The following is a 23,067-nucleotide window of genomic DNA, read 5'->3' as shown; positions in this document are numbered from 1 at the left end:
ATATGAATTACATCTGTTTGGTGAAGATTAAAGGAAGTGTTTTAGGTCGGAAACTATTTTCCAGCAACAGGGCACTTAAAAAGCCTGGTTAGAGCTCTAACTGCTGCCATTTTTTCTCTTTCTGAAGATCCCCTGGAATGGAGACATCACCTTGACTCCCTAAATTTACTTACTTGTTATGGCTCAATTGTATCCCTCAATTCATATTATTGAAATTCTAATCTCTAGTACCTCAGAATTAACAGTTGGCAAAAAGGTCTTTAAAGAGGTAATTAAGTTAAAATGAACTCTTGACCACAGGCCCTAATCCAATGTAACTAGTGTCCAAAAGAGGAAATCTGGACACAGACACATGCATTCACAAAGACTAGATGACATAAAGACACCAGAAGAAAGTAACTATCTAAAAGCCAATAAGAGAGGACTTAGAAGAAACCAGGACTGCCAACACCTTGATTTTGGACTTTTTGCCTATAAAACTTTGAGAAAAGAAATTTCTATGCAGGATTCCAGGTGCATAAAATCAGTAAATCTTTACTTTTATTATATTAAGTCTTTACATTATTATCTACATTGAACATTCTTTTATTCTTAAGTACTTTTTCCCAGAACCTCAAGGGGATAAAGAATGCATTATATTTAAAAGACCAAATTATTGTTTGTGAATCTTATACCTGTACACAAATTTTGACCTTCACCTAAGCTAAACACAGACTATCCTTGCTTCCCTTAATCCACAGGCTGATGCTGAGAAGAAGACATCCTACAATATGGATACTACCCTGAGTATAAACAATAGCTCCATGTTCCAAGTGTCTGAGTTCATCCTCATGGGGCTCCCAGGCATTCATGACTGGCAGCACTGGCTCGCCCCGCCCCTGGCTCTGCTCTACATCTTAGCTCTTGGTGCCAACATCCTCATCTTAATCACCATCCAACATGAGCCTTCCCTGCACCAGCCCGTGTATTGGCTCCTTGGTATCTTGGCTATAGTGGACATTGGCCTGGCTACCACCATCATGCCCAAGATACTGGCCATTCTCTGGTTTGAGGCCAAGGCCATCAGCCTCCCTGAGTGCTTTGCTCAGATCTACGCCATCCACTCTTTTATGGGCATGGAGTCAGGCATCTTCCTCTGCATGGCTGTCGATAGATATGTAGCCATCTGCTACCCACTTCGGTACCCCTCCATAGTCACTGAGGCTTTTGTGATCAAAGCCACACTGTCCATGGTGCTCAGGAATGGCCTCTTGACCATCCCAGTGCCTGTACTGGCTGCCCAGCGACACTACTGCTCCAGGAATGAAATTGACCACTGCCTGTGCTCTAATTTGGGGGTCACCAGTCTGGCCTGTGATGACATCACGATTAACAGATTTTACCAGTTGGTGTTGGTATGGGTTATGGTTGGGAGTGACATGGGTCTGGTGTTTGCTTCCTATGCTTTGATTATTCGCTCCGTGCTGAGGCTGAACTCTGCTGAAGCAACATCGAAGGCCCTGAGTACCTGCAGCTCCCATCTCATCCTCATTCTCTTTTTCTACACAGCTGTTATTGTTGTGTCTGTCACCCAGCTGGCAGGAAGAAAGGTCCCCGTCATCCCTGCTCTCTTCAATGTGCTACACAATGTCATGCCCCCAGCCTTTAACCCCATGGTGTATGCCCTCCGGACCCAGGAGCTGAGAGTAGGCTTCCAGAAGGTGTTTGGTTTGGGCGACAATGTGTCTAGGAAGTGAGCCAACTTTAAATGGCAGTGTTTTATAACTGGCATTACAGAAAGAGCACAGGCTTTAGAGTGTAACAGCCCTGGGTTAAGATTGCATGTCTCCCAATTGTTAGGAACATCAATTCATATTAATTTACCCGTTTTGTATAGCATACACTATGTGCCAGGCACTGTTCTAAACATTTCACAAATATTAACTCATATAATTGCATAATAACCCTATGAAACAAGTCCAACTGTTATTTAGATGACACAATTGTTATTGAGAAACTTATCCCAGGTCAAGTGGAAAAGAAGTTGCCAGTGACTTTAGAACCCAAGCAAACCCTGTTCTTAACCCTTTTCTCTCTATTCAACCTTGCTACTAACTTTTAAAAACATAAATAAAGATGAAAATAAAAAGGAATGATATCCAAGTGAGACTACAAATCACATGTCTCTTAATAAAAGAATTTCCCATTTAAAAGTTGGCAGCATTCTTCCTGTCCAATAGTAAATATAGCACATTTTAAATCCTCTAGAGTCCCCCTAGAGGATCCTGTTATATAAATGTAAGTCAAGAATTTGACAGTATTTTATTACTTTATAAAGTCTTCACCAACTCTTGAGTTTATTTGCATTAGAGCCCAAAAGGAATATCCCAACTGCTTTTTGTTAACATTCAACATTACTTGAACTTCACTAATGAATTAAGACAATCCCAATGATGTTGAATGGTTCACTGAAAGTGTAAAGAACACCAGAAGTATCTGAAGAGAAACTTTTTCCGTAAGAGAAATGACAGATGTTTAGGAACAAAAAGAAGGGGAAATTGGTCATTTTTTTTTATTTATTTCAATGCCAGAGTATAGTTCAGTAAGGGTGGAATGTTGGCTTCAATATAACATGTGGATATGATTGCATCTCATGCTGACCCAATCACATGGCATTATGGCACATTTTTCAAAGAGAAACCTAACTTGTGCCAGTAAATTTGGAAACTGAAATGTGAGAATTTTAGGCCATTAATCCTTAAGGAACTGAATCATCTTTCCTTTGACAGAGCAAGTTAGATAGAGTTTTATTACACCTAATGTCAAGGCAGAATTGGACCAGGTGCTTTCACCTTTTTTAAATTGTGATTCCATATACCAAAAACAAAAGCACTGACAGCTGATAAATAGCAGCACACTAATAGATGGGTCAGAGCCTGTTATTCTTTCTATATGATGTCTGGACCAAGTCCTTGAGATCCTTTTAAATTTCAGGGAGGAAAAAATAAGTCCAAAGAGAAAGATACTAGAATCTCTTTTCTTCTGGTTATCCAAGAGATTGGATTCCATTTCTATTAGTGACTGATAGGATAACTGAAAGACTCTGGGTGAGAACAAGTAGAAATGATGGACAAACATCGTTAAATGGATATAGTGTTTGGAAAACTAACAAATCAGTAAAAATTATGTGAGACTCGGAGAAACTTCCTTTCACTCCAAATTGTAAAGGAAGTTCAGAAGTTGTCACTCCCATTCTTACAACAAGATAAAGTTGGACAAACTGAAAAACAACCACTTTTCTTGGGCCCATCAGAGAATGGAGGTGACAGGGCTAACTGACTTCCTGGAGTCAGAGGAATAACCTTCCTCTACATGGGGTATGGTTCTAGTAAGTATCTTCTCCTGGAGAGGAAACCTTTATCATGAAAATGCTCTGGGATTATTTCACAATGTTAACTTTTCCCCTCCCCAGCAGCTTCTACTCTAAGTAACCAGGTAGGAAAACCAGTGTTTTTCTATCTCATCAAATTTTAGGGTGGCTTTTTGTCCTGTAACAATCAATTCCCTAATGGATACAAGAAAAGTTATTAATATTCCTTTTTTCTGACTTTTCTTCTTGTCAGGACAGGAATGATGACTTCTGAGTTCTTTACACATCAGAAGTCCTAGTATGAGGTTAATATTCAATGTACAAAATGTCCACAAGCCCACACTAATATAAGTAGATGATACTAAATATAAGTAGATGATAATAAATGAATGGAGGATAACAGGCAAATCTTCCATGTACAAAATTTCCAAATAATTTATGTACATACACCACCCTCAACTAGAGCACAGCATGGGAAGTGGGAGAAAGAATAAATTTACAAATAAAGAAACATGACAAACACCATATCAGCTAGGTTATCAAGTTCACACCAACACTGATAAATTGTGTTCATAAGTATCTTTGATATGATATAAGAATAGCACTTTACCCCTATGGTCTTTCTCCAAAAACACATAACCCTGGTCTAATCATAAGAAAACCATCAATCAAAATGGTTCTAAATGCAATGTTATGTCCTGGTGGAATCCTGGAACAGAAAAAAGACATTAGGTAAAAACTAAAAATATCTGAATAAAGTATGCACTTTAGTTAATATTGTATCAATATTAGTTCATTAAAAGTGAAAAATGTACTGTACCAGATAAGTTATTAATAATAGAGAAACTGGGAGTGGAAATACATGGGAACTCTCTACACTATCTCCACAAATAACACTATTCTAAAACTCTAAGACCATTCTACAATAATAAATCCATTTGGGGGTCACTGGGGTTTTTCCGTTGGTTAAGCATCTGACTCTTGATTTGGGCACAGGTCATGACCTCAGGATCATGAGATTGAGCTCCACGTTGGGCTCCACACTAGGTGTGGAGTCTGGTTAAGATACTCTCTCTTCCTCTCCCTCTGCCCCCCTCCCCCTCCCTCCCTGCTCTTGTGTACTCTCTCTCTAAAAAAAACCAAAAAAGTCCATTTTTCATTTCTATCTTTTTGATGATAGGCATTCTAGTTAGTGTGAAATGGTATTCCATTGTGGTTTTGATTTGCACTACCTGATGGCTAATGATGTTGAGCTTATTGGCTATATGTATATCTTCTTTAGAGAAATGTCCATTCAGATCTGTTGCCCATTTTTTAAACTGGAATTTTAGTTGGGTTGTTTGTCCTTTTGTTATTGGGTTGTAAGAGTTCCTTGAATATTCTACATACAAGTTCCTTATCAGATACATGATTCACATGTATATTCTCTTATTTTGTATGTTGTCTTTTTAATGCATTGATGGTATCCCTTGAAGCATGAATGTTTTTAATTTTGGTGATGTCTAATCTATATACTTTTCTTTGTTGCTTGTGTTTTTGATCTCATAGATTTTGCCTAACCCAATCTCTTAAAGTTTTGTTCCTATATTATCTTCTAATGGTTTTATAGTTTAGTTCTTACATTTAAGCCTATGATCCATTTCAAGTTAATTTTTATATATGATGAGTGAGGAAAGGGTCCAACTTCATTCTATTATATGTGGATATCCAATTATCCCAGTACCATTTATTGAAAAGACTCTTCTCCCATTGAACTCACTTGATAAGTTTGTTGAAAGCAGTTAATCATAAGTGTGATAGTTTATTTCTGAATTTGCAGTTCTATTCCATTGAACTATATGTATATCCTCATATCAATACCATGCTGTTTTGATCAGTATAACTGTGTAGTAAGTTCAAAAGTGTGAGTCCTCCAACTTCGTTCTTTTTTAAGATTGTTTAGCTCTTCCAGGTCCCTTGAATTTCCATATGAATTTTAGGATGAACTTGTCCATTTCTCCCAAAAAGGCAGATGGAATTTTGATAGGGATTTCATTTAATCTATGGATCAATTTGAAGAGTATTGTCATCTCAATGATATTAATTCTTCTGATCCATGAACGCAAAATATCTTTCCCTTTATTTAGTTCATCTTTAATTTCTTCAAAATGTTTTGTAGTTTTCAGAGTACACAATTTTTACTTCTTTTCTTACATTTACTCTTAAATATTTCATTGTTTGTGTTTTAAATGGAATTATTTTCTTATTTCAGTTTTGAAGAGTTCATTACTAGTGTAAAAAAACACAAATAATTTTTATATAAGTGGCCTTATATCCTGCAACCTTGTGGAACTCATTTATATTATAGTAGTTTTTTAGTGGATTCCTTAGGATCCTCTACAAACAAGATTATGTTGTCTGCAAACAGAGATAGTTTTACTCCTTCCTTTACAATCAGAATGCTTTTTATTTCAGTTTTTTGCCTCTGTCCTGGTTAGAATTTCAGTATAATGTTGAATAGAAGTGGTGGGAACAGACACATGTATTTCATTCCTGATCTTAGAAGGAAAACCTTCAATTTTGTGTCATCAAGTCTGTTAGCTGTGGGGTTTTAATAGATGCCCTTTATCAGGTTGAGGGCATTCCCTTTTATTCCTAGTTTGTAAGTATTTTTATCTTGAATGAGTATTAGATTTTTGTCAAATGCTTTTTCTACATCTTGAGATGACCATGTGGTTTGGGTTTATATTCCACTGATATGGCATGTTACATTAATTGATTTTTGGATGTTAAGTCAATCTTGCATTTTGGAGATAAAACACATCTGATTATAGCATATAATCATTTTTATAAATTGCTGAGTTCTGTTTGCTAGTATTTTCTTGAAATTTTTCTGTCCACAAATGTATTTTGGGGTTTTTTTGTTTGTTTGTTCATTTGTTGTTTTTTGTGCTCTCCTGGCTGGTAGGTGTATGTCCCTGTCCACCACATGTTCAGAGCTTCCTGAAAAAATTGTATTAATTCCCAGAAGTTTGGACAACTATGCTTTTGCCTTGGCTGTCAAACCATTCAGCTATTCTAAACATATTTTGAATGCCTTTTATATCCTCCATTCCATATACTCTGTCAATTAACCAAATGCCAACAATTTCTTGAATCAAACTGACTCTCCCAAATTGCTAAGACATAGGACCCTGCAGACATAAGACCTTTACAACTGGAGTTACCATGACTGACAGCCATAGAGACACGTTGCAGAAATAAGAAGAGAGAAAGGGACTGAGCTCTACATGACCATCATTTCTTCTTTATATTAGTCACTCATGTTGAAAACACTCCTACTCTGGGAAGTGAGTGAACGGTGAACAGAAGGCAGCAGTGTTTTAACAATGTGCTGACCTACACAAAGAGCAAAACATCAAGAAGGGGAAAGGTGTGCCTCCTAACATTAGTCAACAATCAATTAGGATTGTGTTTAGCTGTATAAGAGACACTAGATTATAATGGATTAACCAAATTGGAGTTTATCTGTCTCATCACAGAGCGGGAGCAGGAGAGAGAGAGGGATAATCAGGCAGTTCAGATTTGTTACGACACTTCTATTATTCCAACAAAAGATCAGACTTTCTATTTTTTCTGCTCTGCCATTCAAAGCAAAGACCACCATCCTCCACACACAATTCTCAACAGGAAGAGACAGAAAAGGAAACCTCCATAGACCTTTATATGTGATTGGTCAGAAATTGATCTAATGTTCATCTCTAATAGCAAGGAAGACTCTCAAGTAGAGTATTTTAGCTTCCCAGTCTCTATAATAAAGGAAAGTTATACAAAGGTGGATTTGAAGGAAAGCTGAATAGCTAACACTAAGAACAGACAATACACATCATGTTCTTTTCATGCATTATTCTCAGACATTAATAAAATAATAAGCCATGAAGAAAATGTCAAAAGTTCTAAAGGGTAAATAAGTTCCAAAGATCTCTGGATCAACATGATAAAGTCAGCACGCCCTTCCTCCTCCCACTCCAAAACCAATTAATACTGACAAGATATTAAAAAATAAATCAACTCATAATATGATACAAAACAAATGGAGAGTCATTTATGAAACAGAAACATGAGGAAACTCTAAAAGATGAAAGATTACTGTGATAGAATGATGGAAGAGAATGGAAGCCCAAAAGGTGCATGGGAAAAAACTGCTACAAAAATAGTGTTGATTCAGATTCAGAGATGTTTAATACTATGAGAAGCAGAAGGTCATGATACAATCAAGCTGCTGATAAATAAGCAGCACAGAGTAGTAGTCAGGCAGGTCGGTCCTCCTACACATATATTCCTGGAGAAGTAGGCCAAAAGTAAAGAAACAGTGGTGGGTGTTTCAGAATATTCAAGATTGGGTCAGAATACAGAACAGTGACCCACATGGCTATAAATAATCATGCCACATGAACCATGGGGGAATAAGCTCAAGCATAAATTAAGCTATTAACATATCCCACATCTCCTGTATGACATGTTGCATCAACCAACTACAGCAGCATCCTGGGATCCCTACTAGGAAAAAAACAATCAATGATCAAGATGACTAAAGTTCAGACAGTTTCTTCCAGACTATAAGCCCCTGTCCTTTGCTTTCTTAGAGTACTTCCTTGTGCAAATTCGTAATTATAAAGTCTGTGTTCCTTTGCGGTATATATAAATCTTTTCCTAACCTCTTGCCAGTTTGGCAACCTAGGAAATGTTTTTCTCAAGAACCCAGGAACTATCTCCTAAAATATAAACACTTAAAGAGATAGCACCCCATCTCCTAATCCCTGTAAAGGGCACCAGCCTAATTTCTAAGGGCACCAGTTAGCAAACACAGATGGTCTAATCACAGACAAAAACACTGGCAATCTCAGGAATAATTCAATGTACTTGACACATCCCATTGATCAACCTCCCACTGAAGTTCCCCAGCACATTTCCACTTGCTCACCCCAGGTGACTTAAACTTATTCCATCTGACACATTACCCCAGCTCAACCCTGCCTTTGAGTTAATGGAACTGGGTATCCAAACTTGATCTGAGCTCTCTTCTCTATTGCTGGCATTAGTATAAGAATAAAATCAACTTCCACTGCTCATCCTATCCAGTACAATTTTATTTAATAACAAATACAACCAGATATCTAAGTAAAATCAACATGAGAGAGTGGCATTAAAGTTAACAAACACAACTCAGCCTAAAGAGACAGAATAAATTCAGCACCAATCAAAAAAGTTCTTCTTAAAGTAACCTTCTCTATGCTAACTCACTACTTCAAAAATCTAGTGATTCCTCCCTTCACATCTAAAGTTGATGACAAGTGCTGTTACTAACCCAAGGTAATTGCACTATGATTTAGGATCTTTTACTGATGACATCCTTTTAAGTAGTCCCTTCATACATAAATCCTTCCCTAATTGTTCTAATTTGAGTGGGCCATCTATTCCCTACTGGGACTCTTTCTAATTCGATGCTTATTCAATTAGGCATAGCAAAACCCGTTTCAATATAGCAATTGGACAGATTTGAGATCGTCACAGATTAAAAAGGTGATGAAGTGAGAGCAACACACAAAGATTACTCTTATAAGAGGATGAGTCAGTGAAAGACAGAACCTGAGGATACAGGGTGTGACTAGGAAGTGCCATGGAAAGACCCAGGCACAAGTATGTGTGGTAGAGATACTCTGTGAAGTTCTCAGTCCTTGGAATCTTCAAACATTGAGGTGGAAGATTCGAGGGGAAGACTGTGAACATAGGATAAGGAGGATACAGCCCCTTCTGCTATATCACTTGGTTTGATACATTACAAAAACAATTGGAGGATAACCAGATTTCACCTTTGCCGTTGTGCAATCCAAACACAGAAAACTGCATCAAGATGAGAGTGAGCGTCCTAGGATATAACGCATACATACACACACATACACACACACACACACACACACACACACACACACTCCTAAAGCCCACCAGCTTTCTACCTTCAATTACAATTTTCTGAGTTCAGACAAAGCTCTTTTTACCACTTCACCATAGCTCACAAGCTACAGCCCTTCCACCCACTTTCAAAACCAAATTTCATGTTCTTCTCAGTGTTATCTTTACTTTGTAAAGTACTGTCTCAAGTAAAATACAAATATAGTATTTGTATTTCCTTAACCATTTAACATGTGTCAAACTCTGCTAGGTTTATCCTAGTTCTCTATCTTTTTCATGTGTCACTGGTAACATTTCTGAGTACTACACTCCTACTTCCATTTTCCCCCATAAATCCTGTGGTTTCTCATGTGGAGTTTTGCATAGCACAGTGATTTTGAAGAACTCCTGCATTCCATTACAACAGAACTGACCACTTGCTAGAGTGAGTGGGGAGGAAACCAAGTTTAGACAAAAAGAGCAAACACACTTTCTTCTGACAATTCAAACTAGCAGAGCTGTCCACCTCCTGGGCCCGTGTCCTGGGACTAGGTTTGTTCCCAGAGCAGCCAAGACAGGCCTCCAGAGTCACTGGGGAACCTCCTGTTGGAGTGAGACATCTGCTCTGGGGGCAGCTGGATGGCAATGACAAGTGCCATGGGGTGAGCCCGGGTTGGGGTGGGGGGTCAGACCAAAACCAGGTGATTTCAGACCTGTGATTCACATCCAAAACCCCAGGAGTGGTAGGAAAGGGACACATCTGCTATGAGCAACAAAAGGCCCAGCATAGGCAGCAACAGCCAGGAGAGGGGAAGTAGCCCAGAAGGAAGAACCAGTCTGGAGGCATCTTCATGGCCCCTCCTGCAGTAGTAAGTAAATCAGCCACTATCATGGACCCTGGGAGGGGAATCAGTGGAGACAGTCCCCCTCTCAGGATTCTGTCCCTGTCTATGAATCTGGCTTACTGTCCTTGGATTTCTCACCTTGCCTTTCTTTACCTCCCATCAATCTCTTCACCTGGGCAGAGGTTAAGAGTTCTAATCTGGGAATTTGTGGCTGAGTTCTGACATGGCCATATTGCAGACAGTGGGGCTCTCCAGCCATGAGAATGTGTGAAGAAAACCCCTTCGCACACGGGAGACTCCAGTCAAAGTTTTATGAGTTTTATGGTCTGAGGTAACTCCGCACCCTGTTCCACCCCCTTCTTCAAGCCATCCGGGAATAGTCCTAGTTTGGGAGTCTAGGACCCTGGGGCTGATGAGCTGGATCTCTTGAGAACCTTCATCTCACCTTATGCTATGGTGCTACAGGGTACCAGTAGTTGTGATGTGAGGAACGGGAATTGAAACCAACTTGAAATTCAAATCAACATCTATCTGCTTGACGCCATAGACCATCCTTCTAAACATTATACCACTTTCAACATCCTGAAATGTTATATTGAACTTTTCTAGAATTTCTTAATGAAACTGTATTTTTTCCTGCTTTTCACATCATCCTGTATTGAACTCTGCTATTTGATATCTGCATGAATTTGGGCAGCTAATTTACCCTACATAAAAGTAGTCATTGGATAAGTTTTTTTTTTTAATTCAAGTAATAGTTGACATATAATGTCACATCAGCTTCAGGTATAACATACATATCTGTTTTTTATTATCAACTATATGCCCAGTGCTATATTAGTCACAGGAATAAAGGGGTGTAAAGTAGATAAGGTCCCTGCCCCCATTGAGATTCCTTTATAGTAATTTCATTACATTATAATATCAGTAGCTTCTCATTGTTCATAAAATAAAACTAATTTTCTTAATCTGGAATACACAACACTACATGTGAACCGGACAGTTAGTTTCATGAACACAGGATCCATGTCAATTTTGCTCCCCATTTATGTGGTATTACACACAGTGTTAAGAATGTAGTAGGTTCGAAACATATTTACCTAATTAATGAAATCAAGGTCATACATAATCAGATTTCCTACCTCCTCAGTGTATTTTAAACCACATTTCTGAGTGGATATTCTAGTCACTGTCATTTTTTAATATCTCTAAGAGATTTGAGATGAAGAAGTTAAACGTAAAACCAGCCAAATTCATTTTGTGATATTTTTCTCATTTACCTCCTTGGTCCAACCACAGAAAAGGCAAACAGTTTGGCTATTTATTCTCTTTTTAGCCACAAATCCATTTCCTCTTTCTTTGCCCTGCTCTGTGCTCATGGAGGCTGATATCTATGTCCTGCTTCAGCTAGGTTCCCTGACCTGACTTTTGGACTTCCAAGTTCAGACAACAGGAGTCACCTACGGGAGATCAAATGTAGGAGGGTAGAGAGGAGGGGATACTTATTCCTATCCCCACCTTTTGGTTTGATACACTTCTAACCATGGTTGTGTTTCTCCCTATCCAGAGATCCTAGTAAGAAGCCCCTCTTCCAGTTTCAGAGCTCTACAGGTTGGAGTAATACTATCCCTCCTCTTACCCTGGGTGAGGTAGTAGAGACCTGGGTGGTATTGGCTTCCTGATGTTGTTAGCTCTTGGGTTCTTCTTGTTGTTTCCTTGATCCTGCCAACACCTCTATAAATACTCTCTTTTTAAACACCTTTCAGTTAAATCCTTCTCTAGTACTGTTTCCTCCTTACACCCTGCACAATACAGTATTGGTACTAGGACGGGACCCACGAACAGACCCTCAAAATAGGACTCTAGAATTGGCTCACCTGTAGAAAACCTAATCAGCACAAAATGAAACATCAGTGAAATGTAGCATGGAGTGACATCTCAATAACGCAAATTACCACCAGTGTAATGTAGAATGGAGAGTAGGATGCTATGATGAAAAAGACTGTAGAATGGGCTACTGGAGTTAAAATCACTTAGAAGCTATGTTACTTTAAAAAAATCAGGGGCACCTGGGTGGCTCAGCAGGTTAAGCCTCTGCCTTCAGCTCAGGTCATGATCTCAGGGTCCTGGGATCGAGCCCCACATCAGGCTTTCTGCTCAGCGGGGTGCCTGCTTCTTCCTCTCTCTCTCTGCCTGCCTCTCTGCCTACTTGTGATCCCTGTCTGTAAATAAGTAAATAAAATCTTAAAAAAAATCATTTTACCTCTCTGAGTCTCAGTTTCCTTATTTAACATAAACATAATAATATCATACCCATGTCATAGGATTTTTGTGAGGATAGAAGAATCAATATATAAATACCACTTAAAATAGTGCTGGACTCACATATTATACATAAATTAATTCTTTCATGTCTTCCAATGCTCTTCAGACTTTCCTCCAAGTTGGAATCAACTAAAAATATAAACCTTGACTGCCAGCTAATGCCTATTTATTCCACTTATATATATTTTTCTCATTATATTGTCATAAAGAGAGAGTCCAAGCTAGGTTTATAGATCACATTGTCGGAGAAAAACACAAAGTGTGGGAAGGGAAGGAAGGAGTCTGCTGGGAGTTCATATATTTGATGGTTAGTTTTATGTATCAACTTAACTGGACATCAGAATGCCCAGATAGCTGGCAAAATTATATCTGAATGCATCTGAATGTGTTTCTGGAAGTTATTAGCATTTGGCCCATTAGACTGCATAGAGACACACCCTCACCAATAGGCAGCAGCCAATCTAGTGAAAGCCTTCCTAGAACACAAGAAGACAAAAGGAAGGGATAATTTTTTCTTAAGCTGAGCTATTTCTTCCCTGCCTTTAAACATCAGAGCACCTGGTTCCTGAGCCTTCAGACTCTAAGACTTAGACTAGCAGTCCCCAAGTTCTCATACCCATGGCCTCAGACTCGGATTTACACCAGGAATCTCCTGGTTCTCAGGCCTTGGGACTCAGAATGAATTATACTACTGGCTGTCCTGGTTCTCTTGCTTGCAGACAGATTGTGGGACTTACTGGCCTCCATAACAGCATGAGCCAATTCCTATAGTAAATCTCCTCTTATATCTAGCTATCTATGTATCTATCTATCTCCTATTAATTCAGTTTCTCTGGAGAACTCTATTACAGTATAGTCTCCCTTAAGGGGAGAACTTGAGAAGGAGACATGCTTAGTGGATCATTAAGGGGAAACTCACAGAAAAGAAAAAAATGTGAGGAAGGAAAGTGAGATGGAGAAAAGGCAGGGAGATGGGGGGAGAGGAAGGGAAAGAAGGTAGAGGAGAGGAGGAAAAAGGGGAGGAGATGGAAAGGGGGAGGAAGGAAATGGAAGAAAAGGAAAAAAAAAGATTTTCCTTGAAAAAAAGAAAGACCATCCCTTGAGAATTCCTAATCATAAATCTGTACTTAGGATGTTTAGGAACTGGAATTCACACAACATGTGCCCTAAAATCTCATAGGTAAATGTTGGTTTTGTTGGTTTAAAACTGTAACATTCCTTTATTATCTTTTTAGTATTTTGTATTGTGTGTATAACTTCTTCAATAATCATATTGATCTTCTGTGTTGTTCCCTTTTTCTAAGTCTTATCAGAGCTTTATTAATTGTATTAATCTTCCCAAAGAACCAACTTTGTTCTTTTGTTAATTTGTTGATTTTCTCTATTGTTTCTGTTCTCAATTGTATTGATTCTATTCTTATCTTTATTAACTCCTTACTCTACTCTTGTTTACCTCGGCTTAATGTATTCTTCTTTCTATAAATTCCCAAGTTGTCAAATTAAATAATTGCTTTTAAATCTTCATTCTTTTCTATTGTAAGCAGTGAAAAATATAAACTTACCCCTAATTTCTTTGTAGCTATGTCCCATAACTTTTGCTCTGTGTTATTAACAATCAGTCTGAAATATTTTCTAACTTTTGCTGTGATTCTTATTTAAGCCATGGATCATTTAGATGTGTGATATTTAGTTTCCAAGTATTTAAGGGCTTTTCATGACAACTCATTGGTGTTGTTTCCCAACCTAATTCTGTATTGATAAGATAATATACTCTGCAAGATTTTGTTCTCTTGAAACTACTGAGACATAATTTATGATGCACCACAAAAAAAAATTTTCTGCCCCTATCCTCCAAGCCATTTTTCCAACCCCCAGTCCATGTAACATTATCAACTTCATTCAAAAGAATGTGAAAGGAGCCATCTGCTGCCTGTTGGGGAAGAACTTATTTCCTCCACTCTACTTCCAGAGTAAGACTTTATTCCCTTCACCCCAAGAGGGACATAATAGGAGTGAAACCTCTGTCTTTCCCTCCTCCTCTCCCTTGCTTGGTTTTCCATGTGGGAAGAAGGATCACTAATACCACTGGACAGAGATGACTGGAGCAGTGGGCAGGGTTAATGCATCTCAAGCATAGGAAATAGGTTCTGTCTGTTTCACTGCCTGCGTGGAGGATCTGTAAGTACAGCAGTGGACTCTTGTACATTGTATTCCAATATCTCATACACACCTGCATAAGAACCTTGAGATCTGCTTCCTGGAGAGAAACCTCTAGAAGCCAACCATTCTTTTTGCATTTTACATTCAGCTAGGGCTCTGTGGGGGTTCTGCAGTCCTCCTTGCAGATGGCTAGGTAATTGTATTTGAAGCCAAATTTTCACATCAAATCTCCCTATGTTAAGGTGGGGGGAGGGGGAAGAAGTAGGAATGGATCCCAAGATGTAGAATTAAGAGAATGATGTTGAAGACCTTCCCTTTGTCCACTGGTCCCACATGTATTTTGCAGTCATGACCTACTGCAAATGGAATTTACTAGGTTCTAACCATCATTACTTTGATCAGTCTATAATGCCTCATAAGCAGGCTCAACTAGTAAGAACACAGAGGAAATAGGATAGAAATCTACACTTTTGATCACCTACAGCATTCCTGGGCTTTTTTCTATCAAGTGGCACCCTGTCTCCATCAGATCATTAGCATCTAATTCTAGGATGGAAGATCTATCCCCCTAAACAGAAAATCACACTAAAAATTACTAAAAAAGAAAGAAAGAGGGACACCTGGGTGGCTCAGTTGGTTAAGCATCTCCCCTTGACTCAGGTCTTGATCCCAGTTCTGGGATCAAGTCCCCCATTGGGCTCATTGCTCACAAGGAAGCCTGCTTCTCCATCTAAACCTGCCACTATCCCTGCTTGTGCACTCACTCACTTCTCTCTCTATGGCAAATAAATAAGATCTTTTTTAAAAAATATAATTTAATTAACTTAAAAAGAAACAAGGAAAGAAAGAAAGAAGAAAGAGAAAGAGAGAGAGAGAAAGAAAGATGAAAGAAAGAAAGAAAGAAAAAGAAAGAGAAAGAAAGAAAGAAAAAGAAAAAAGAAAGGGAATTCACAGCAGAGATATCAAGTTTTTGCATTCATCCTGTATCGCAAATAATTATTAAGATGTTTATTGTATTGGGAAGTAAGTCAGCCACGTATTGAGAAGTAAATAACACACAGAAGATTCCTGTTTTGGGGTGTCTGTGTAGTTCAGTGGGCTGAGTGTCAGACTTGGTTTTGGCTCAAGTCATGATCTCGGGGCCATGGGCTCTAGCCCCCTGTCAGGATCTGTCTCACTGCAGAGTCTGCTGGAAATTGTTTCCTCCCTCTCCTTCCCTCTCTGCTCTCTATCTCTCTCTCTCTCTCTCTCTCTCTCTCTCTCTTAAATAAATAAATAAAATCTTTTTTAAAAATGAAGAAGAAGAAGAAGACAACTGCTGTATTTCTGGACTCTAGTCTACCATGGAAGATACATACAACACAAGTGATGTCACAAGATGAAGTTAAAATTGTAATAATTATGATTCAAGATGTTAGACTAAAAATATTATTTACTTCCCCTATCTGCCAAAGTTTCCCTTTGATGGCTACGGAAATATAAAAATAAGATAATTCAATCCAGTACTAGATATGTGAAATGGACAAGGACTGGTACAAATACTTTGAGAAATTTCTGGAATTCATAATTCACATTGGATTGGCTTTATAGGAAAAACAGAATGAAGAGGCTACAAACCAATGTAGGTATGTATGTGTGGAGGGTAGAATTATAAGCTAGGGAAAGGACTGGGAAAAGCTTTGATGCAGATATGAGAAATGTTCTTATTATCAGTGCAGTCCTCTCTGCGCAAAATGTGACAAGAAAAGTTAAAGCCAAGAAGCCAGTGCTAACATTAAGTTAAAAGGATATAAGGATAACATTTAAGTATTTTCATACTACTGATAAATGTTTAACATGGATAAGCCAGGAAATCAGGGAAGGCTTAAATTAACACTGCTAAGAATGAAACAGGGAATATATGGAGATATACTATAGCCACAAGAGAAAAAAAAAAAAACAGTAAGAAAATGACATAAACACTTTCTGATAGTAAATTTGAATGAGAGTAAAATAAACAGATTTTTAGACAAACAATAACTGAAAACCTTTTCATTTTTTTTTTTGAAAACCTTTTCAAAAGGGAATTCTAAAAGACTTCCTTCAGGAAGAAGACATATCCCACCTGGATGACCTGATAGGAAAAACATGTACTCCTTAGGCTATAGGTTAGTCTGCTACAAAAAGATTCCCCCATGCATAGTGGCTTAACCCAAATACAAGCTTCTGTCCCAGGTTTAAGTCAGGGTTGGTGGCCCAGATGGCATCAGGGACACAGGCTCTTCTACAGTGTTGCTCTGCCAGCTTCAGCACACATTTCTATCTTGTGACCCAAGGAAGATCTTCAGATCCCAACATCATACCCATATCCCAAGCATCAGCAAGTAGTGTAAATGGGAGAAAAGAGCAAACCACTACTTGGAATAACCTACCTAAACTAAGTACCTCTAGGGCCATGACGGTTTTCCTGTGGATGTGATACAACATAGAGCACAGCCTGGGCTTCCCCAGGACAACTCACCAGAGTTCAAGTCCAGGCCTACAACCAAGCTGATGAGAACATGTAATTGCTTCTGCAATAAGAACTCATAGGACTCCTCCCTAATTCACCCACATGTGCCAACCAAACTGAAGACGTTATACTCCACCTCTGTACCTGAAAACTATTTACTAGGAGTAAAATTTATCAAGAAAAAAGAAACTGGAAGACTAACCCATCCAGTCCCTCCTTTCAACCACTATGGAGTACCAGGATAGGACCCTCTCAACATGAGAGCACCTACAGTGAGTCAGGATGACTTTCTTCTTCTAAGGCTGATCAGAATGTACTACTTTTTAGGATTTTAGGGAAATATCCAACAAATAGGATGCAATATATCAACTGTGACAATCCTCTTGTAAGATTTACCCAGTTCATGTTACCAGAAATGGGAAGGATCTAATTGATATCATCCCCATATCCACATTTCAAAAAGAAAAATTCTTCTTCCAAGTGGCATAACTAGTTCTATATTTATTAATAAATATAATAACAATTTATAAATTTAATAAAAATTTATCAACACCAGACTACCAAATGGTATGATTATTAGATCATAATAATTACATTATTACTTTTGCTTTCTGAAATTAATACTTATAAAACATACATATACTCAATACTTGGTCTCATTCCCTCTTTATCCTAAGCAAAACATATAAATTAAGATATAATAAATCCAAAATCCAAACAGACCTTTTTTAAAAAGAAATCCACTATATACATATAAGTTTATATTTTGAAAATAAGAATAATAACAGATTACTCCTAGAGCCTATTATATTACCTCCCACTTAGATCTATTTTAAATAAATGAGTAACACTCATATTGTAATAAAAACTGTTTATTACTCATATTGTAATAAAAAGTGTTTTTTCACTGGACATTTCAAATGCTTTGAGAAATACTCTCTTACTACAGGGGAACCCAGTGACCTAGAGCTCACAGAATTTTGAGTTTGAAGACACTAAAACTAAAACCATGCAAAGGTTGGGACTTCCCACTCCTTTACTAGATGATGTTCCATAGTGACCAGATGGAGGCAGGAAAAAATGGCATATCCAGAGGTATCATCTATTAATTTTATCTCCAAGTCCCACATCACAAGGAGTAGAGAAATATTGGGATCAAGAGCAAAAAAAAAAGTATGGGGAAAATAATCACAAATCCTGCTATCTAAGTAAACCAATCACTGATGAAGCCAAGTGCCCAGGCAACATTCTTTGCCATCAGACTAGCAGGACAGGAAGGACTCCTCACTGTGGAATGGTCTCTATCCACATAGCCCAGACCAGCCAGGGACTCTTGGCTGTACCTTTGGCAGCAACCTCAGAAGAAAATAATGGGGATATGTTCAGATCTGTCCTTTTAGGGAGAAAACCCTCATCACTCGCTGGCGGATCTGCTGGGTCTTCACCCCATAGACAAGAGGATTGAGTGCAGGTGGCACAAGGAGGTAGAGGGTGGCCAGAAGAACATGAACATGATGGGGTACATGGTGGCCAAAGCGATGAGTGAGGAAAGAGAATATTCCAGGAATATAGAAGATGAGGATGACACAAATATGAGACCCACATGTGCTAAAGGCCTTAAGACGAGCCTCACCCCCTGGTACCTTCAGCACAGTCTGAAGGATGAGACCATAGGAAATACCAATGGCCACAACATCTATCCCAACCACAAGCAGGGCCACCGCCAACCCATAAGCTCGGTTCACTGTGGTTTCTGAGCAGGCCAGTTTTACCACAGCCATATGTTCACAATAGGCGTGGCCTATGATGGTGGCCCGGCAGAAGATGAGTCTCTGCAACAGGATGGGGAAGGGGAGGAGGAGGACCAATCCCCGTACCAGCACTGCCATCCCAATGCGCCCTATGATCCCTGGATGCAAGATGGTAGAATGGTGCAGAGGGTGACAAATGGCTACATAGCGATCCAGAGCCATAGCCACAAGTACACCTGACTCCATGGAAGAGAACGCATGGATGAAGAACATCTGGATCAGGCAGACAGTGTACCCAATCTCATGGGCATGAACCAGGAGCACCGCAAGGGTTTTGGGGGCAGTGGAGGAGGCCAGCACCAGGTCAATGCCAGAGAGCATGGCCAGAAAGAGGTACATAGGCTGGTGCAAGGATGAGTCAGTCCAGATGATGAAGATGATGCTGACATTGCCCATTACAGCAAGAAGATAAAGGACACACAGTGGCAATGCTATCCAGTGCTGGCTTTCCTCCAAACCGGGGATGCCCATCAGGAAAAAAGAAGGATGCAGTAGCCTCCAGCTCGAATTACTAAGGGCCATCGTCAATGGCTTGGACACAGAAGAGAGAAAAGAAGACAAAATCATGATCTCTCCATTCCTGGTGGGTTATCCCAGTGTCTAGATCTGGATGCCATCTTCATGAAAAGAAAGAAGCTGAAAGTGAAACACAAGCAAATAAAGTGAGATACAAAGAAGAGAATCCCCTGATCTTGAGATAATGTCTTTAAGGTGAGACATCCACATGTCTGAACTACGATGGGTCTAGTTTCATTTACAGATAAGAATAAACACGCTGCTTTTAGAGAGATGTTTAAACTCTACCATTCAATTACTTCTCACTTGGAATGTCCACTGGAAAGGATCCTCTGCAGCCCCTCTTGCCATTGCTGAACACTGTAAATCAATCTGTTCTCTTTAAAGTATTCTTCCTCAGTTTCCATAACACAGCAGCCTACAGTTGTTCCTCCTAGGTCTCCCATCCCACCCCCTTCTCCATCTACCTCTCCCTTATATGGTGTTGATTCCAGGGTCCCATCCTCTCCTCTCTTCCTTGTTCTGTACATTGTCTCTGATTGAGTTCATCCATTTATTAATATTGTAACCAATTACATCCTTTAATTTCTTCCAAATACAGGTTTCTGAGTCAAATACTTTTCTGCAACCCAGATCTATTTTGCATTTATCTATACCTAAATATCTATACCACACGCTCAAGGAATTCAAAACTGAATTAACTTGCTTACTCTTCCCAAATCCACTCTACCTCCTTCATGCTCATAGCTTTGTGAGTTAAATCACTATACGTACTTATTCAACCCAATGGAGAAACCTGAAAGGATCCTTTCTCATTCTTATCTCTCCTCCCTTTTACTTGGGACCAGTTCCTGTTGATTGCACTTTAAACCCTTTTGACCCACTCATTCTCACCCAGTAGTGTCACTGCCTAGTGCACACTCCTAACTTCCATCATGTGGATTATGTCCTTAGATCTCTCTGGCTTTGCTATTAACTCCTTCCTATCCACTGTGCATTCTTAAGGCAGATAATTATAAAATATAAATAAAATTCACATGTCATCACGTCACTTCTAAGATTAAAATATGTTATTCCATTTAGTCCATGGAATAAAATTACACATTTAAGACTGGCAAACAAGGCTTTCAAAGTCTACTCTTTGTATTATTTTGACTTAACAAATTTCCACATATATGTCTTACTTGAACTGTCCAATGTTCTTGGAATTATATGAGTGCAACAACTTACTTTACATGTGCCTTTTGTGTATTCTTTCTTCCTCCTCTTTTATCTGACTTGGTCTTTCTCGTCCTTCAAGATTCAGAGTCCATTGGTTACTATCTCTTAGAAGGACTGATTAACTGTTGGACCACACTAATCATGTTAAGAGCACTTTATTTTGTTATCTTTTTTTGTTCATCCACAATTTTGTTTTATCTAATTATAAAAATCCTTTCAGTGCCTTAATGGTTTGTCTCACGTAAAGAACAATTTTTCATTAAACTTCATAATTATGAACTAGCTGGTAGAGTCTTCACAGTACAGGAGATAAACATAAGCTTTGTAAGTAGACAACTGTGCTTAAATGCTGTCCCCTTCATATTCAACAAATGAAACCATGGTAGGATACCTAAACTCTCTGAGTATAGACTGCCTCACCTGATGGTAGAGCAAATAATATAAATTTTACTGATATATTATAAATATTAATTAAATGATGTGTATAAATTTCTGGTATATAGATTACTCTATAAATAATGCACAAATTTTCACCTAGTTTTGTAATCCTACCATGAAAGACAAGTCCATTCTTGATACTTCCCCAAGGTAGGTCCAGTAACTGTGAATAAGACAGTGAGCGGGCAAGATGTTGTTATTACCAATTGGCAGGTCCCAGAGGACACACAGACACCTTTGGACAGGGCTAAAGTTAGCATCCAGACTGGCTGGAGGCCCAGAGAGCTAAATCAACTACCCCAGGGATAGCTGGTTGGGCAGAGAGGCAGAGCAGGGAGTGGCACCTGCACCAGACCAGGTGGCTCATGTCTGTCCAGTGTTGGTCATCACTTCTAAGCCTGTCCACCTTGATGGCTGTCATAGGAAGCTGAATGTTCGGTGAGCTAGGAAAGCTCATATTTCTCTGTAAGTTCAGATTTCTCATTCTCACAGGTCAAACTCAGAGCAATAAATTCTTTAGAGGACTCTGGTGAAACTTGTTCATTCCTCCATTTGCTGAGTGTTGACTGCTAAAAGCTCATAACTGAGTCACTCTCCCTTGGACAAAGACAGCTGACTCACCCACGATTAGTTTTCCTTTCTGAGTGCAGCTCTCACCCAATGACCCATTTAAGTACAAATACAAAAACCTGAACCTCTCTCTTTAGAAACAACATCGAAGAACCATCTCCACTCAACAGCACCCCCATGGAATCAGCTCAGGCATCTGGGGTAAATAGGTCATAGTTTAACTTCTTCCTCTTTTCCAACCTGCTTCCCGTACTCCTGGACAGATGTCATTCCCGAGTATACTTAGTATACTTGTATACCCAAGTATACAATAAGCTTTCTGCAGGCAAATCTCTGCCTCAGCATCTGTTTCTAGAGAATCCAATCTGAGATGAACACCATCTCTCTCAAGTGAATTAAGCACTCTGCTTCTCTTCTGAGAAACTGCAATAGGTCCATGGATATCAACTCCAATACCACAGCAAGTATGAGATAGGTATTGATTCTCACACAGTCCATCTAAGCAAGTTTCCAATGAGATGGCTAAGACCTCCTCCATCATAACTCCCTATTACCAAACAGACCCTTCCCTTGGCCACATCTCTGATAAAGCAGCTACAGTACACCTCAGTGGCCACATTCTCCTTTGGAATAATGTTTCAGTTGCATAGTCTTTTCATTTATCCAGGCAACAAGTATTTAATTCATAGTGGGTGGGAAGCCTCATTTATTCATTCATTCATGCATGCATACAGTAGGTATTAAATAACAGCCATATCCATATACTCCACTAGATGATACAAAACAAGCAATATGATAAACAGTCCCTACCATCATGGCTCACTGGATGGCATATATTATGTATGTGATCAAAGAAACCTAGTAACAGTTATAAGTATTGTAAATTAAAACTACAGGAGGTCAAGCATGTAATAAGAGAAACTTCTTATTCTGGGGAATGCAGGAAAGCCCTCCTAATTCAAGTTAGTGACCAGAATAATGGGTTAAAAGTGAAGGGAGGTGTGGGGGGTAGGCTGAGGATACAAAAACCCTGAGGCAAGAAGGAAGGGAGCTTGGTATTGCCAACGACTTGAAAGAATCATGACATCTGGGGATGTAGTACTCAGGAACTGAGCCTGGTGTATAAGCAGAAACCAAAGGAGATGTGGAACCTGGTGTATAAGCAGGAACCATAGGACTGTGAAAAGTGGAAATCATGAAGATTTTAAGCAGAAGACTGAGACATGAACAGAATCTCATTATCAAATATGCTAGGAGTATGCATAAGAGGTGAAGCACAGATGCTGGGAGATGTGTTAGGGACAAATACAGTGATCTCCAGAGAGGTTTGAGGATATGTCATGGGAATGGGTAATGAGGTAAGGATCTTGGGAGAAATAAATCAAGGATATGAAAACACAGAGTGTTCAA

The 23,067-nt window shown here is 39.0% G+C and overlaps 2 protein-coding genes across 2 annotated transcripts; one reads left to right on the top strand and one right to left on the bottom strand.

The window, feature by feature from the left end:
• Window positions 1–770: 770 nt before the first annotated feature.
• On the top strand, window positions 771–1,736 carry LOC308350018 (olfactory receptor 56B34-like; the record flags this gene model as incomplete). The annotated part of the gene is made up of 1 exon (XM_080815019.1): window positions 771–1,736. One exon carries the CDS (start codon window positions 771–773, stop codon window positions 1,734–1,736), a length of 966 nt encoding a protein of 321 aa, XP_080671145.1.
• Window positions 1,737–18,483: 16,747 nt separating this feature from the next.
• Window positions 18,484–19,479, bottom strand: LOC308350009 (olfactory receptor 52L1; the record flags this gene model as incomplete). Its single annotated transcript, XM_080815011.1, has 1 exon — window positions 18,484–19,479. One exon carries the CDS (start codon window positions 19,477–19,479, stop codon window positions 18,484–18,486), a length of 996 nt encoding a protein of 331 aa, XP_080671137.1.
• Between the last annotated feature and the right edge of the window lie 3,588 nt (window positions 19,480–23,067).

The sequence above is a fragment of the Martes martes genome, assembly GCF_963455335.1.
Source record: "Martes martes genome assembly, chromosome: 10".
Taxonomy (NCBI): domain Eukaryota; kingdom Metazoa; phylum Chordata; class Mammalia; order Carnivora; family Mustelidae; genus Martes; species Martes martes.
This window is presented reverse-complemented; position numbering and strand designations above follow the sequence as displayed.